Below are 18,902 nucleotides of genomic sequence, written 5' to 3' on the forward strand. Positions count from 1 at the left end.
ACATTATTTATACTGATGGATGCTGTCACAGCCTATGTGGCTTACTTGATGAAATTTATATGAAAATTCCTGAAGGATATAAAATGCCTGAAGCATTTGGTTTAAAGTCTCGGGAAATGTATTCAATCAGATTACAAAGATCATTATATGGTTTAAAACAATCAGGGCGTATGTGGTATAATCGCCTAAGTGAGTACTTGATAAATGAAGGATATATAAATAATGCCATTTGTCCATGTGTTTTTATTAAGAAAACAAAATCAGGGTTCATTATACTTGCTGTTTATGTTGATGACATAAACCTCATTGGAACTCCAGAAGAGCTCCAAAAGACGATTGAATATTTGAAGAAAGAATTTGAGATGAAAGATCTCGGAAAGACAAAACTCTGTCTTGGTCTGCAAATTGAACATTTCGCAAAAGGGATCTTTATCCATCAATCTGCCTATACTGAGAAAGTTTTAAATCGGTTTTACATGGACAATTTGCATCCTTTAAGTACTCCTATGGTTGTTCGCTCACTTGAAGTGAGCAAAGACCCGTTCCGACCTCAGGAAGAAAACGAAGAGCTACTTGGTCCTGAAGTACCATATCTTAGTGCAATAGGTGCACTTATGTATCTTGCTAATGCTACAAGACCTGACATAGCATTTTTTGTTAATTTGCTAGCAATATATAGCTCTTCTCCTACACGGAGGCATTGGAACGGGATTAAGCATATATTGCGATATCTGAAGGGAACTAGCGATATGGGTCTGTTTTTGGTAGTACAGATCTTGTTGGTTATGCAGATGCAGGTTATTTATCTGATCCACATAAAGCTCGATCTCAAACGGGCTATCTGTTTACATGCGGAGGTACTGCTATATCATGGCGATCGACCAAGCAGTCCATTGTTGCTACTTCTTCAAATCATGCTGAGATAATCGCTATTCATGAAGCAAGTAGAGAATGTGTGTGGTTGAGATCAGTGATACATTTCATCAGAGAAAGATGTGGCTTGAAGTGTGATACAAAAATTCTCACAGTATTATATGAAGATAATGTTGCATGCATAGCTCAATTAAAAGGAGGTTTCATAAAAGGAGATAGAACAAAGCACATTTCACCAAAGTTATTTTTCACACATGATCTCCAGAAGAATGGTGATATTGATGTGCAACAAATCCGTTCAAGTGACAATCCTGCAGATTTGTTCACTAAATCTTTGCCAACTTCAACTCTTGAGAAGATGATATTCAAGATTGGAATGCGAAGACTTCGACATCTGAATCTTGGTCTTCGTCAGGGGGAGTGAAATACGTGTTGTACTCTTTTTTCCTTAACCAAGTTTTGTCCCATTGGGTTTTCTTGGTAAGGTTTTTAATGAGGCAGCTCTCAAAGCGTATTTCTAGATATGTACACTCTTTTTCCTTCATTAGGACTTTTTCCCACAGGGTTTTTTTTAATAAGGTTTTAACGAGGTACATCATCTATTAATGGACATCCAAGGGGGAGTGTTATAAATATCCCAAATAGTGGATATCCATTAAGTTATAAATATCCCAAAATATCCCAAAATATCCCAAAATATCTCAAAATATCCCATGTTCTGTTGCTCCTATAAATAGGATGCACAGATGCAATGTTGAAAGAGCAGAAATAATATAATCTGATATCTCTTTACATATTCTCTCTACATATTTCTTCTGTGTATTTACTTCATAGTTTTATTTTATAACATGCACACGGGATTGTGTGCGTGCTTATAAGCAGGGCCTGAAGCCTTTACTTGTAGACGCGTTTTAAAGCCGTGAGGTGCGCCAAAGCGGACAATATCTACAAGCTGTTTATAACACGTTATCAGCACGATGCTCGCGATGAGAGGGTGTGTTGTGAACTTGAAGTTCCCACATCGCTCGCACACGGGATTGTGTGCGTGCTTATAAGCAGGGCCTGAAGCCTTTACTTGTAGACGTGTTTTAAAGCCGTGAGGTGCGCCAAAGCGGACAATATCTACAAGCTGTTTATAACAGTTTGTTTGTTTTTGTTATGACAGTGATCCGGGATAACTTGCCCTCCACTGTTTCATTGAGTATTTGTTACCTTTCAGTAACACAAATATCGAGTAATTCTATCTACTTAAAATTTAAATATATGGGGGAAAAAATTAGTATAAGAAAATTAAAAAAACTAGTTTCCAGCCAACAGTATATATGCCTATTGGGGTGGAGGTGGGGGTGGAGGGAAAGGAAGGGAGCGGGTGGGGGGGGGGGGGGCACATAATTTCACGAAATGCATAGCATGTGTTTCTCCTCATAGCCATGATTATTCAATATCCTTTTTTCAGCCTGCTTACATAGTGTCCATAATGTGTTGTGTGCATTGTCCCAAAACAAACCCCACATTGTTTCAGTGTCTTTTTTACCCACTTGCTCCTCATTTCAATCCCTTACACTGTATATATATATATATATATATATATATTTTTTTTTTTTTATTATTTTTTTTTTTTAAAGTTTGTAGTAGAAATTGTTATGGTTAAGTACTGCTATTCGACCTATTACTCTATGACATTGGACTCAGATTTCGTATAAACTACTAATTCCATATATAATTCTAAAAGTATTCAACTGTATATACATAGTTAATCTGCAAGAAATGTTAGAATTACAATCTTTTCAAGAAACTTTTAATGTGGACCATATATATTAGGTAATTAATTAATTCCTATGACTTTCAATAAAGTAATAATCAGATAGTAATATTTTATAGTTATGCAAATATATTCGATAGTTTCTTCATGGAATGAAACAATTTATTAAGAGTCGTCCTACGTTACATTATTTTATTGAGAAATTCCTAGGATTAAAATTGTTGCTTAAGGGGCTAAAAATCTCTTAGGCATTTTATCAAGTTCTCCTCAGGGTTACAAGCTCACGAAAATTCCGAGGTGAATTTTCATCAATTTTTGTTTGCTCAATAATGGTTGAAGATATGTTCCTTATGACTCTATATTTGTATTTGCTGTTCAACAAGAAATTCATGAAGATTAGCTGTACGTTGTTTCTTACACTTGAAAGAAAAGTGCGGATGATTTGATATAATCTAAGAAATTTCCTTAGTCCCGCGAAGACTTTGTCCTACACAAATTTCTTTTGTCTTAATTTCTCACTCCAAAACCCTAATAATTGAGACTAAGATACACGACAGATGGATTAGGTTTGGATCAATTCATGAACAAATGTTTGCTTTATATTAGGGACTGACTTGGTGGAATGAACGTAGTCACATGCTTTCTACTATAAGACAATTTGTCCAATTATTATAAAATTAATGTTGCATAAAACGTGATGCCTATAGTTTTTTTTTTTCTTTTTCAAATTAATGTTTCATTGGTTTAGAGAAACATACATGAGACAAAAAGGAAAATGCACGATAAGTTGGCAGAGATTTGCAACGACGTTCTATGGTTGTTTCTTTCCTCCTTCTTGTGTTACACTATGTATTCAATTGTTTATTTGGGGGCTGTTTGATTCAACTTACTTTAGTTGATTTAATCAGTTTGAATTAATATTTGAATATTGTACGTTTTCTGAAAAACCAATTTTTATGGGCCCTGTATAGCTGCATGTATATTGCTTGTTATCCGCCTTTGGAGATAATTTGTCCTTCAACTACTCATTCTTATTTATTGTGATAGGACTCAAGTTGATATTAATTAAATCATTTTTTTTTTAATCTATTGTCTGGAGTTCAAGCTTTAAGAATGAATTGACCTCTCGTAACAAGCGCTTTACTCTCCAAAGTGGGGTTTTCCCCCGCAAATCCATATTAATCAGGTCTCATAGCGAGACCAAACACCGGATATGAATAAAAAGAATTAATTAGTTATTTGTGACATGGGGGATGATGATTTTATTCTAGGTTCTCAAGTATATACGTTCATTATTTTCTATTCAAACACTATATTTTTACGTGATTGAGCAGAAGTAATATCTAATTAAAAGCAGCTAAATATTCATGAGTTAAAATCTTGAATCCGCGACTAATTCATAAAATGCCATATATGTATAAAGGCGGTTGAACTAGTAATGCTCGTTCTTCAACCTTTTGTTGACATTCCATATCCAAATTGGCTGTGTAGGCGTAGATATTACCAATAATTGGCAAATTAACATTAGTTTTGTAACCCCCTTATAGAAAATTTACCTTTCATCCTTTTAGATAAAAGTTCAACTCTCATTAAAAAGATCCTTTGTTCCTCTTTCACTTTTTCCTATTCACGGCCCACTCGCATCAAAAGAAAAAGTGACATGTTTAAAGAGGTACTTAATGAAAACTGAAACGTGTATCAACAAACCAGTAAAATAAGATCAGAGCTGGATTTTTACTTTGGTACAAGAAATCTAGTCGTCACATGATTTCAAATTCACAGTACAAAATATATACTTTTTAAAGGAAAAAAGTAATTAAAAGTTGGGATATAGGGGATCAACCTGGCTGAGTGTGAGTTGGAGTTGGATCACATTCAAGAACTTATGCAAGTGATCCAAGAAAATTTGTACTTCCCAACGTACACTATATTACAAAAATTGAGACAATAAACAAATATAAGGAGTATAAAATATAGATAGTGAGTAAAGATGTAATGCTTGAGGGTAACAAAATTTTGGTAGCTCTGAATTCTGATCACATGAAATCCCAATACCCCTACAAACTAGTAAACACTTCCCCCATCCCCACCCCACAAAATCAGCATTCTCTTCCCTTTAGATTATAATTTAAGTTATACTCTTTATACTGATTACTGACAAAATGCAATAAATTTTAACATGGCCAGTATTATTTAATTTGTTATACATAGTACTACTATTTACTAGGAATAATAATATTTTTGGTCCTTTCATTTATTGGTAAAATCCTAATCCTTGTGATATCTGACAAAGCAACATTATATAACTTTCAATTAATTAAAATGTGTGTTTAAATCTTTTCTATGTATGAAGTGTGTAAAATCTTGATGGGTTTTAGAAGGCCAAATAAATAAATAGGCCTTTATAGTTGAGATGAAATTTTATTTTGAGACCTCAACTGAATCTTGCTCCTTTTAGGCACTCCGACCTCCACCAAAGTTTGTCTATTAAGCACTTGAGCCACAAATTTTCATCAAGATGAAGCGCGTGTTTTTCAAGCATGCCGAGACAACAAAATTACGCAATTGGTTACAAATTTAATATAACAAATGAGTAATTACATATGAATGGTTGACAATTATGGCAAATTTATAAATATTCACAAATAAACAGATCAAAAGTAAATTAGCGATCCGAAGTGTTATTAACTCAATTTACGTACTATTTATTCAAGATTAACAATTATGTACGATTATCTTTTTGTTTTAAATTATGCCTAACTTAAAACTCTTTAAATTATAGACTAAAAAATTGGATTCCAAAACCGCCGACTCATGTCTCCTTCCTGGAAACACCATCTCACTACTACTCTCCAAAATTTGTAAGCCACGTCATCAAATTAAGATTAAGAAAAGTAATATTGTGGGGCTCAAGGGTGGGACCTATGTAATTAAAAGTATAAACGTGGATGCATGATTATTGGGTACAACCTTTGTATAGAGATTAATAATAAAAATTTAATGCACAGGAAAGAGGGTTGCACATGGGGATGGGTGTTTGCTTCAAGAAATTCATGTGATCACATTCACATGTGCTTTTCCTTTTTTTCCTTTTTATTTTTTCCTTACTGTGGACCCCACCCGTACACCTGCGTGTCTATCCTGTTTTCCCCTCTACCCTCGCGCACTCGATACCGTGCCTCTCCGTTTCTTACTCGCCAGTTTCAAAGACGTGAGGTTCACTTGCTTATAGAAATCAAATTAATTTTGATGATGAGTAGTTAATTAAGATGTTCATGATTAAGTGGAAACATCTGGCTATTAAGTGGTGAGATTTGAATTTAGTACTGGCGAGAATCCGCTTTAATTAAAAAAAAAAAAAATTGATTGATAGAGAAAAGATAGTTTTGTTTGTTTATGAGTTGATTACTATAGATTTTACATGTCTCCTCTTTCCATTAATGATTTATTTCTTCTTCATTTTATATTTAGTAGAATTTCGCCATTTCATAGAGTACACATTTAATAAAAAAAAATTATAACTTAGACATAAATAACGATAAATTTAGTTAAATTTCTTTTAATTAATATTTCTAAAGGACGTGTAAAATGAAAAAAATAATCGATAATTTGAGACAAAGCGAGTAATGTTTAGATTTACACATCGCCTCTTACATGATTTTGACGCTTTCAGAAAAAGATTTAAGCTTGTGAAAACATCTGGCAATTAAGTGTTGAGATTTGAATTTAATAATGGGGTGATTCGGCTTGAACTAAAAAATTTGATGTGATACGAGTAAGTGTAACTTTTTTGTTCTCACTCAGTTCACTTGTTTGACATTTTTTTGTTTTTGCTCATCTTAAAGAAAATTGATTTTATATATCTAAAAATTAATTAACTTGTTACATTTCCATTATCATTGATATGAGTTGCATTAAGCTCTCGTTGGTACAAACAACCAGTTGATAATTTCGGTAGTCGATACACATTTAGCTAATGTGTCAAATGACTTTCTTCCTTTATTGAATTTCATGCTTAGGCCAATTAAGACAAAGAAAACTTAATCTAGTGTATTCATTTTACCCTTTTCCCCATGAGCTTTCCTTTTTGCTCTCCTAGCTAGCTGAACCACAATCTTCAAGTTGAAGGTGAAGAATGCTTATCATCTGAGCAATCTCTCTTTTTATCATCTGAGCAATCTTTCTTTGTGTGTGTGTCTCTCTCTATATATAGAGAGAGAGATAGAGAGAGAGAGAGCAATTAAAAAATAAATAAAGCACTTATATTTCAATTATTGTTCAGATATATAAGGACCATTATAATAAAGATTATTATACTCTTGATCGTGAAATATAAATTGTTTGTTGGCTCGGTATTATAAGTATTGTATTTTCACAACTGTAAACTTCCTACGACATATAAGCGATTAGTATGTTTTTCCCCAAAGCAAGTTTGTCATAAATTGTAGCACCCAGAAAAAAACTAAGCTCCTATCCACGACCCATGTTGTTCATAAGGACCATAGTTGTATAATTATTCAACGGATGCCATCCCAGATTGGGTAAGAATGTAAAACGTCCGCCAAAATTTGTCTCTTTTTATTGTATGTGTCCCGAGAAACTTGGAGTTTCTGAGACATACATGTATAAGAAATATTATCTTAATGATATATTTTTACAGCCAACAAAATGTCCTTATATGTTGGAGATCACAAACTTTTTTTAAAAAACTAATTTAATTTTTTAATCTAATCAAACGCCCACCATAAAAAACTAACCAAAAGAATATACATGAAATATACTTCATCCATTTTCTAGTGTTTTAGGCTTTTCATTTTGTTTCAAACTAAGTAGTGCTTTAAGATTTCAATAAGAAATTGATTTTATTCTTTCAAAATTACCCTTATTTACATAATAAAAAATCATTAAGGGTAAAATTTGATCAGGGATAAGTTAGTAAGAACACTCCTAATTTTCTGGGATTGAGCAATTATTAAGCGTGTGCATAAATTAAAAACACTACGAGGAAGTATAAAATTAATAATTTTTTTTTGGTTTCTCATTCGGTGTCAGGTACCCTTATTGGAGCTCGACTATATCCGGATTAGCTCCGCATAGGGCACCATTCAGGGGGAAGCGCTCCCTACCAAGGATTCTTTCATGCCCAAGATCCGAACCCGAGACCTCTCATTAAGGGAGGAGCAGTCCCATCCGCTGCATCACATTCTTTGAGATGGTAGTATAAAATTAATAGTATTATTACTACGTTAAGGTAAACGGAAGATTAATAGTGTAACGCGTGGGAGTTACTTGCCATGACAAATCAATATTCATCAGGGGCTTACCAAAAGGCCCAAAAAACCAGGTAGGGCCAGCTTCGTTGGCATTGACATTTCCACATCTCATAACTACAATAATTTAACACTCACCATCCCCGCTTTTCCTCCTATAACCATCCTCCTCCTTACTCTTCCTCCCATCAAAAAAAATACCATGGAGAGCACTTGTAACAACAGTGAAGAAACAAGTTCAATACTAACCACATTTTCAAGAAAAGATAAGAGAATGACTCAAAAAGGGTCAAAGAGGATAAAGAGGAGGAGAGATAGTGGCTATATTGTTAATAATGAGAAAAATCAAGAAGAGGAAGGGGATGATAAGGCTGAGGTGGAAGAGAAGATCATGGCATTGCAAAAAATAGTACCAGGTGGGGAGCAACTTGGTGTTGATATGTTATTTGAAGAAACTGCTGATTATATTTTGCAATTGCAATGTCAAGTCAAAGCACTCAAAGTTCTTGCTAGATTTGTTGAAGGTACTGAGAAAGAAAGGATGAAGCTTGGAGGTTAATTAATTAATTTGATGTAATTTTCTTTGTTCTTTTTTTTGGTTTTGGTTTAGGTACATTTTGGTTATTAATCATAGACCAAGTTAGTTTTTTTTTTTTTTTTTTTTTTTTTTTTTGGAGCTAAGGAGAAGGGCTGGTGTTAATTAAAACTTGCACCTTTACTCAATTATTTGGTTCTCTTCATTTCTGTTCTTTGTTTGTTTGTTTGGCTTTTTTTTTTTTTTGGTTGGTGGGGTGGTGGTTCTTGAGATCTTAGAGATTTCAGGTAGGGATTAATTTTATTTTTAATTTAACTTCTCCATAATATTATTTCATTCCTAAGTGTTACTTTGGATAGATATATCTACTAGGGATATGTATGAATTGGTGGAAACGTAGGTAGCGTCTAATAAATGAAGATGTATAATTATGAGTTTGTGGTGGGATAAAATTAGAAATCTCGTATTCGAGCCTTTGAAATGAAATTTTTTTAGGCTAAAAATTTACGCTGTATAAATTTAAATTAATCTTGATCTTACATTGGGTTAAATGGAGGAATGTTCTTGGATCATGTAATAGAAATGTGATAGGAATTTGGTTTTGAGTACATGGTTTTGGAGGTATCTCCTGTTTTCTTTACCAAGAAAATGGTCATCAGTTTGTCTTTTCCTCTCTCTCTCTGTTTTAATTTTAAAAAAATGGAAATCATAATTGTGAGCTGTGAAGTGATTTTAAAAATGAGGAAATGAGATAGACCATGGCAACAAAAAAGTTTTACTAAAAGTTTTGTACACACATAATTCGATCTAGCCTGCAGTTAAAGATTAAGTTAAATGTGCCACGTTAGATCCAAAAATTAGCAGGAGTCTTTTAGTCTTAACAATATATATGAGTATGACATTATAAAAAAATAAAAAACTTTTAACTTAAAGAACTTATTAGTTTCTTTAGGATTAATTTAAATAAAATGATATGGATAATAGAAAACTTATACGGCTAGCCTGGGTTTTGAATTGAAGTGCAGTAATTGTTTGTTTTTAGATGAATGTTGGGTTGAATCTATGAATCATGTGGTGCAGCAGCAGTCAATTTCTCAAAATAGACAGGTAATTTATACGAGGCTACGGACTTATATACCAAGCTTGTCACATCCTAAATTGGGCTGAGATGTGGTACAATACTCGTTGCATTGCCTAAAGATAGACATTCATAATAATAAATAATATTTATAACACTCCCCCTTAAATGTCTATTTGATAGATAATGTGTCTCGCTAAAACCCCATTAGAAAAACCCAATGGGAAAAAATCTAGTGAAGGAAAAAGAGTACACATTTCTAATAATACGCTATTTGGTTGCCTTATTAAAAACCTTACAAAGAAAAATCCAGTGGGACAAAAATCTTGAAAGGAAAAAAGAGTACAACGCGTATTAACTCCCCCTGATGAGAACTTCAATCCAAAAACTTGAATCTTCACATCTTCACTCGAGAGTTGCAGTTGGTATAGATTTGGTGAATACATCAGTCATATTATCACTCAAACAATTTGTTGCACCTTGGTATCACCATTCTTTTGGAGCTCGTTTGTGAAGAACAACTTTGGTGAAATGAGCTTTGTCCTTTTATGAATCCACTCTTTAGTTGGACTATGTATGTTGTTGCACCTTCAGTCTTTGGATAGAGTTGCATCAGCATATAATATTGTTGAAATCACTCCAAGTGCATTCTTTTTTTTTTTGATTAAGCACCGGGTGTCCGGGTCTCTTTGAGCCCCGACTAATCCCGAGGGTGCACAGGCCCTCGACAAGGAGTTTCCCGCAAGTGCACCACGGGTAATTCAGGGTTTTACTCCAGTCCGATGGCCCCTCAGAAATTATTTGCACCCAATGGGTTTCGAACTTGAGACCTTGAAAGGGATCACTCCAAGTGCATTCTTGACTTGCTTTATAAACAGATGTTATCTTTATATGATTTGACTGTCATGTAAAACAACATCATATGACCATAATGTTTCATAGTCATAGCAAAATATATAAATGCATCAATTGCATAAAGATATGGCACTTCAGGACCAAAAAATTCTGCAAGTTTTTCATTTCAACTTCTTTCAACAGATAATAAATTGCTTTTGAGAACTCTTCAAGAGTTTCAATAATATTCAAGTAATCAACTTGCACCAACAATATGATAGTGTTATATCCCACATTCTTGCGTATTTGGATAATTCGAGATAATGGCGAAAGGTCAAGAGCAAGACTATAATTTTGATCTTGTTGGGTGCGTAAGTTGTTTATGAAAATTTTGAAGTGGGAATATTAAGAAAGGTCAAGGGTATAAAGGGAAAATTCGCAATATGACTCGTGGAAATATAAGGAGGACGAAGGGCAAATTTGGAATTTGAAAAATAATTTTTCATGGATTGTAAAATAAAACAAAAAAAAAAGGGTGGGCTTGGTAATGGGCCATGTTTGGCCATCCACTCCTTGGTGGGCTTAAGCCCACATGGAGTTTAATGAACCAAATAAAAGATGACAAAGTCATCTTATTTTCCCATAACTTTCTAGAATTTTCAAGAAATTAAAAGAACAAGAAAGTAGGAGAAACTTCTCCAAGGCCATTTCAATTTCGGCCAAGTGCAAAAATTGCCAAGGAAATTGACAAAAATTTCTTCAAAAATCATTTCCTACCAATTGAAGGATTCTTAGCAAGGTGGAGTGGTTTTTGGAAGGAGAAAAACTTCATATTCTTGCAAATTGGAAGTTTTAGCCAAGTGAAGAAGTGAGGAGAAAGGTAAGAATTCGTTCTCTTTACATGTTATGGATATTTTTGCATGTTGTAGTGTACAAAGATGGATGAAATTCATGAGGAATATGGAAGTGGGGGGTGGTGGCCGTGAGGTAGCCTGTGTGTGTGTAGAAATCATGTTTTAATTATTTTATCTAGTAATTGGTTGTTATTGTTGTGAATGTTATGTTGATAATGGAAGTTGAATGATTTTGGAGAGGTTGTAGTTGTATATGCATGATGTATAGCCGTGTATATTTGGTGAATCATGAAGGAATGTGAGCAAGTTTTATTTGCTATGTTGGTTGTTGTGTTGTGGATTTTATATTGCAAATAAAAGCCTAATGAGCTTAGTGAAGTATTAGTAGTTGGAGGCTTGTCTTGGAAGATTATGTAAATTGAATATTATGTTCTTACATGTATGGAAGATAATGATATTAGTATGGTGTTGTTGGAATATATATTGTAAGGTTGTTATTGTTTTTATTGGAGTTGGAAGGTTTTGAAAGAAGTAGTAAATTGATTAAGTTGTTATAATGTGTCTTGGATTGAATATGGAAATTGTTAGTGTGGTTGTTGAAATTATGTTGATAGTTTGGCCGGGTTGAATTCCCGGATTGTTGTTGATAAAAATTGGCTGAGTTGAATTTTGGGGATGGTGTATTTACAGGGGAAGTGCTGCCGAAATTTCGGTAGCCAAGTGTCACTTTAAGAATTCAATTCTAAATGCTCTAAGTAATATTTGGTAAATGTGACCAAATTGTAGATTTTGGCGGATTTGTAACTTGAATTTGGAGTGGCATAAGGAGCGGAAAAAGGTATGTAAGGCTTCACCCTTCCTTCTATGGCATGTCTTAGGCATACTAGGTTGGATACGAGCCTCGGGGACAACTCCATTCTCCGGAATCCGCACCTAAAGTTTTCCCTTTTTCATTCAGTAGAATTGAATTAGAAATTGTGTAAAATGTTGGAAAACCTTCCTAAATATATAGAACTTGCATAAATATGACCCGACTACCTCAAAACCCTCACAAGTGACGTCATGAAATATAATGTACGTAAATTTGGTACGCCGCCTCATTTGACCCGAGGTGGGCCCATTGTTCCCGGATTTTCCCTATTGCTCCGTTTGACTTATTTTGGAGTAGAATCTAAAGGAAACTTTTGATCCTTGTTCCGATTATCAAACGATAAGTACCGCACCATTCTAATGGAAATATGTCTATGATAACCATGATAACGATGACGCTAAGGAAGAGAATACGTCTATGATAAGTGTGAAAAGAATGATCTCATGACTAAGAGTCTTAAGATAAGGACCCAATATGAATACGAGAGTGTCAAACTAGTTCTTGATTTTTAAATTCTATTCCTTGATTATGATACCCTCTTCTAAAGGTTCCAAAGTAGATGAATTGATTTCTATGTCATCCATGATTTCATTCTATGCTTACTTCTAATGCTATTCTTCGTTGATAGTTTCGCCTAAAATACCCGTTCCTTCGAGGTGAGACAAAGCAATCACGGTTATTTCATAATGTAATCGGAGGTCACCGACCTTACGTCACTCCGACGGATACATGATTTTCCTTGGATTCTCCTGCACGCTGATATAATATATGTATATGAGGTATGTATATGATGTGTATATGTATATGGGGGAAGGGAAAGGGACATATGTTTCATTGCCACCTGGTCAGCTGGCGTTATCATCCTGGACGCGGGATGCCCGGACGCGGGATATATGGGCGAGCCGATGTATTTCGGCGCTATGTGGGCGAGCCGACGTCGTTCGGTGCTATGCTATGATATGATATGATATGATATGACTTGATATAATATGATATGCATTGATATGACATGATATGATACGACATGATACGATACGGCATGATATGATACGATATGGTATGAAAAAGAAGAGACATGATATGGAATAAACTCTATTTTCTATGACTATGAAAAAGAAATGTTTTTTTTTTCTATATAAGGGAAAACGAAGCATGCATGGTATCCGGCCTGAAAGGGAATTCCTATGTACAGGTTACTTTCTTATCTCATTACATGTCCTATGATTCCATGATATCGCTATTCGTACTTTATGTTCCTGTTTATATTATCTTCCATGCCTTACATACTCGGTACACTATTTGTACTGACGTCCCTTCTTGTGGACGCTGCGTTTCATGCCGCGCAGGTCAGCAGGTAGACGGACCCGATTCCTAGGAGTTCTATCAACAGTAAGTGGCAGCGCTCCAGTTGTCCCAGAGCCTCAGTTCCTTGGTACTATTTTGTGTATATATTCGGGCACGGCAGTACACGACCCTTCCTATGTATATGTGTACTATGTTTAGAGGCTCGTAGACAGATATGTACAGTAGATGTTTTGTACTTTTGATGGTCCTCGTTGTTGTATAAAGTGCTAGCCGAGTTTGTTAGCCTATGTTTATAACTATGCTACTAGTGTTAATGGTAAGAAACAAAAAAATAATGGTACAGTTCATACGGCCCACTTAGTAATAAGAATACGATATGAGATAGGGGGTGCTCGGTACGAGTATCGGGTACCCGTCGCGGCCCTAGTTGGGTCGTGACAAATAGATTTTGATTTTCACAAAGTCATAAGGATAAATAGAGTCATTTGTGCCCTTAATCAGTAAATATTCATTAAGGTGATAAAATCGCGTTCACCTTGCTTCACTTAATTCATATGAGAATTATGAACAAATTTCTACAACTTTTATATGCTTCAGGCATTCAAAATTCTTCAGGAATTTTCATATAATTTTGTCAAGTAATTCATATAGGCTGTGACAAAATCTATTTCTATTTAAATATGTGACATCTTCTGGTGTCTGGACAGCAGGTCCAATAAGCTTTACGCTTACCAAGATGTGTCATTTCACTTGATAATAATTTCTACGTTAGCATGCTTTAATAAACGTAGAATTTAGATCCTCACAATAGAATTTAGATCCTCACAATCTTTTACAATATTGCGTTATATTGTACCAAAGATATCGTCGACGATATATCATTTGTATCGGTTCTCAATATGACATAACTTATTGAGATCTCATCACTTCCATTATTTTTAGGTACGTAAATCTCTCATGAGGTTTCATGAAGTGTTGTGTCGTAGGCTCTTCAAGAGCACATTGCCTCCTTAAAATGATCATTAATCATTTGTTCCTCTTTCTTTTCAATGATTATTGCGTTTGGAACCGATTAGTCTACCACGCTTCATGCATGCTGTAGACTCTGTCCTTCAGGGACATGAATTTAATAGGAGCATTTTGCAGCTGAAATTAGAAATTAATTTTGGGTCAGCAAATGCTTCTAGCATTTGAGTTGAATTATTCTTTAAATGAGGATCATACTAATGATAATTCATAACATATTCCTCATCTGCTTATTCTCTCCCCCTTATGTTAGAAAAACTAACATATATCCCATCTTCTTTGGGGGAATCCATCTTTGTGCATCATGATAGATTAATTAATCATATACCACACATAAAAAACTGTTAAATGGAAATATTTGGTTCCTAACCCCGAACCAATTGTGAGAAGAGAATTTATCATAATTTATTGGTCTGAAGCATACAAGTGATGTTGTATACAATACATCATATCTTAGACCAGCATATGAAGCTTTGTTCTCATAAGCAATGGTTTAGCTATTTATCGGATGCATTCAACGCCAAACCAGCTTGGTATAAACTAGCATTAACAAGATTAATTATCTTGATTACATAATCTGAAAATTGCGCCTCAACTCAATCATTTTTTAGCAAGTAACTTTGCATATGTCAAACTACAGGTTGACAATAAACGCACATGTGACTGTCTTATCGATGCATCTACTTAAGATATCACATAACAAGTGAACGGGCCCATATTCACCTTTTATATTTTTTCAGAATTTAGGAAATTTAATCCCAACATTAGCCAGTATAATCAACTTATCATGAGAACAAGCAATAAAAATAAATTCTTAAAGAATCTTCTGGTTCTTCAATATATGTCAAATACTCAATCTACATATTATATTTGAATCAGGATGGCCAAACCGCTCATGCCGACTAATAAAATTATTTATACTAGTAAACTTCAGGTTTACCATACTATGTGTTATATGTTTTAATAAACTTCTGGTTTACTATGACATGAATTATTGTTTTTGCACCAATAAACTTCTGGTTTACCATGTGATTCATCATGCTTATATTTGTGTTGTACAATTTGGAGAATAGAGAGGGTAACTTTTCACGTACATATGTCTTTACACACTATAATTTTGAAGATATTTAATCCTCCAATCATTTATAGCTTCAATATGATAGTCATTTACTCTAGTAAACTTCGGGTTTACTACAACTTGTGTTTTGATCATAACACCTTCATATATTACAATCTAGAACGAATGACATAATACTATATGAGCTCTTCAGGAGCCTTTAATTTATTCTCCATAATCACTTTTTTTTTTTTGGACACCAACTGATGTCATGATCCTTGTAGATGAAAAATAGGCTCTTCTAGAGACCTTGATCATTAATTTTGTGCTACCAAATATTACTTAGATACTACTGGTATCTTAACAGAAAATTTTAGTTAAACACTACTGGTGTAATGAAATAAACAGTAATTAAACAAATATTTAAAGGCAATACATTTTAAATGCTGAAAAGTATCAGTTTTGTTTGTTTGTCATTGCCTGCCTTTTCCTCCTCATAGTATGATGTAAAGTTACTCACTTTATGCAATTTAAGGAAAACGAAGAAACGTAATTCATAATAAAATTCAAGCAACTAATGGATTCAATAATCAACACACGAAAAGATTGAAAGAGAATAAATCCATATATACCTGGTGATCAGCAATCTTGACAACAACGAAAGAGAAAGTATTATCATCTCATTCAGGGAGATTTGCCATTACTAATTCTGAAGTAATTTTAAAGTTCTACTACTTCGGAAGTAAATTTTCCATTTGTAGAACTAACAAAAACCCTCATGGTTCTAGAATAAAATAATGCAAATTATATCATCGTGAAGAATAAGTTGGAATATGATGTCCTGACACTACTCATCCTCGAATAAATTTTCTACCATGCAAGTGCAACTAACTAGAATGATACTCCACTTAAATTTTCCAATATCCCAGCTTGCATACACAATTAACAATTTTCCTTTTGCTTGACAAATTACATTTCATGTTATGCCTAGTAAAAACAAAACAGTTCTATATTATGGCACTAAGTAGGTTTCACAAACAAAAACGGCCAGAAAAAAGACAAAAAGCAGAAGTCCAACTTGTTCAGAAAGAAAAATTCCAAAAATAAACATGCAAATCATCTCTTGCAGTGCAGAGCTAAATTGAACCCTGATAAACCTAAAATAGAAATACGATCCCGACAACCATTAAGTTATAGTGTTGTAGGTAGAGAAGCTGGTTAATCAAAACCAACCTAAACTAGCAATACCTTATTAGCCTGTCATCATAAAAACTCAGGCGCGCCTTAACATCTCAAAACAGTCTTATCATTTGCGGAATAAATTTCAAAGTTTATCTCTTTGAGAGTAAATTTCAAAGTTTACTGCTTCAGGAGTAAATTTCAACATTTACTGCTTCAGGAGTAAATTTTAAAATTTTACTTAAAATATTTCTTTTCAAGTATTCTACCTCTTCTGGAGGTGAAACCAAGAGCATGTCTATATTAATAATCTTTACTAAATATCATCACATTCACTTCAAGAAATGGATTTGTGTTTGTAACATTTATCAAAAGTTCTCATTCTTCAGGAATGGAACAAAATCATCTATACGTGTTCTGAGCACATCAAATTATGATAGCTTAATAACTCTTTTAAGATATTGCTACTTCAGCGGCAATCAAGGTATCCATATAACATAGAGTATGTTTCTCTAACATATCTTCAATTGAAATCACAATATGCCCATGATAATATTACCACTTATGGTGATTATAGGCGTAAATGAATTTAACCTCATAGGGCATAGGAAACATTGTCACTTCTGGTGAACATATATTTTGCAAACTCTCATTCTTAGTCATTAAGAGATACGTAGTTAATATCATAATCTCTCTTATTCTCTAGGAATAAATTTGAGACTCAGAACTACCAAGTGAATTAATTAGGTTATTTGGATCAAACGGAACAACGTTGTGTCAATACAAGCAAAGGACAAACGACATAAGATTTAAAGGAAATACTAACCTCTTCTCGAAAATCATCATGCTGACAATGCAATCATGAAATTGTCTTACTTTGTTTATATTAACGCAAACGTGCTGCAGATCAATGATTTAGAACGAGGGTAATTAGAGTTTTCATCTTTCCAGATCTTAGGATCCTTTTAAAGTAAATGCTTAAGGCAGAGTTTCGTGCTGATGACGTGTTATAAAATAATAAAACAAGAATATTGTAGAGAAAGAGAGAAGAGAGAAGAATTCTTTATTTCTCTTATTAGGATTGATTTACAATGAAAGAGAACCTCTATATTTATAGGGAAAAAGTGACTTGATCCTAAAGTCACTAACCTTAATTTTTCTCCTAAAGATAGACATCCACAATAATAAATAATATTTATAACAATTTATTTAATCAGTAACAATGTTAAATAAACAAAAGGCAAGTAAATGCCATTAGAATTAAAATATGTCATTTGTAAGGTCATACGTATACGCATAACCCAAAATATTAGTATATAACTCATTTATGGGAGCCTCTATGACATTACAAGCGAATATATGAAAGTTGCAAGTTAGTTCGCAATATACAAAAAAGAAATGCAAATGTAATATGCGGCTCACAATTTTAGTGCCCGTTTGGCCGTGAGAATTATTCATTTTTTTTTATAAATTTTTTTCACTTTATTTAAAAATCAGCATTTGGCCATAAAAATTCCAAATATAATCCTAAAACCTTGTTTCGCTTTTTTTCACTTTTGGGTCATTCAAACAACCAAATATTCTTTACAAAAAGTATAACCAAACACAATTTTCATCTTCAACTCCAACTTCAAAAATATCAAATAAAATAAAACATATTTGATTTTTATGGCCAAACACCTATTTAAAGTGGGTTCAGAAAAAATGCAGAATTCTAACTACAGCAAAAGAATGTGCCTTATTCTATGTTATTGCAGAGTTCTGAACATGAATATATGGGGCTCAATTGTTCACGTGGGCAACTGGGCTCTCTGATCCATCGCACTGGGTTTCCTTTGAGGCCCATATAGTTATGTTTCCTTAGCTACGTGTCCAACAATTATAGAACCCTTCAAAGGCACTGGTCTTTAATTTTCGTTCCTTAAATTGGTGGTCTTTAATTTTTATCCTTCGTCTAATACTATGAAGTTAGGAGCTAGAACTCCGGCTCAATTAAAAAAAAAAATCGCAAAACAGAGTTTCGTAACAAAGTTAGGCCTATTCAGACCAAAGTTAGACTTTAGGCAGAGTTTTGAATTCAAAACTCTATCTTATGCAAAGTTTCGAGTTTTGCATGCAATACTCCGCCTGAGGTAGAGTTCTGCCTGCAAATCCAAACCTCTGCCTTGCGATTTTCTTTTTAACTAAGCTGGGATCCGAACCCTGGGTATTAGTCGAAGGGCAAAAATTAAAAACCACCGATTTGAGGGGGAAAAATG

General features: G+C 33.9%; 1 protein-coding gene across 1 annotated transcript; it reads left to right on the top strand.

Annotated features, from left to right (window-relative positions):
* Window positions 1–8,043: 8,043 nt before the first annotated feature.
* Window positions 8,044–8,645, top strand: LOC132617454 (transcription factor PAR1-like). The gene has a single exon (XM_060332453.1). The coding sequence runs from the start codon at window positions 8,108–8,110 to the stop codon at window positions 8,462–8,464; it is 357 nt and encodes a 118-aa protein (XP_060188436.1). The 5' UTR covers window positions 8,044–8,107; the 3' UTR covers window positions 8,465–8,645.
* Window positions 8,646–18,902: the final 10,257 nt, after the last annotated feature.

Source organism: Lycium barbarum, chromosome 11 (assembly GCF_019175385.1).
Source record: "Lycium barbarum isolate Lr01 chromosome 11, ASM1917538v2, whole genome shotgun sequence".
NCBI classification, from domain to species: domain Eukaryota; kingdom Viridiplantae; phylum Streptophyta; class Magnoliopsida; order Solanales; family Solanaceae; genus Lycium; species Lycium barbarum.

What these genes read in the sequence shown, in the direction of transcription:
- LOC132617454 (XM_060332453.1), top strand. Translation starts at nt 8,108, where the DNA reads ATGGAGAGCACTTGTAACAACAGTGAAGAAACAAGTTCAATACTAACC.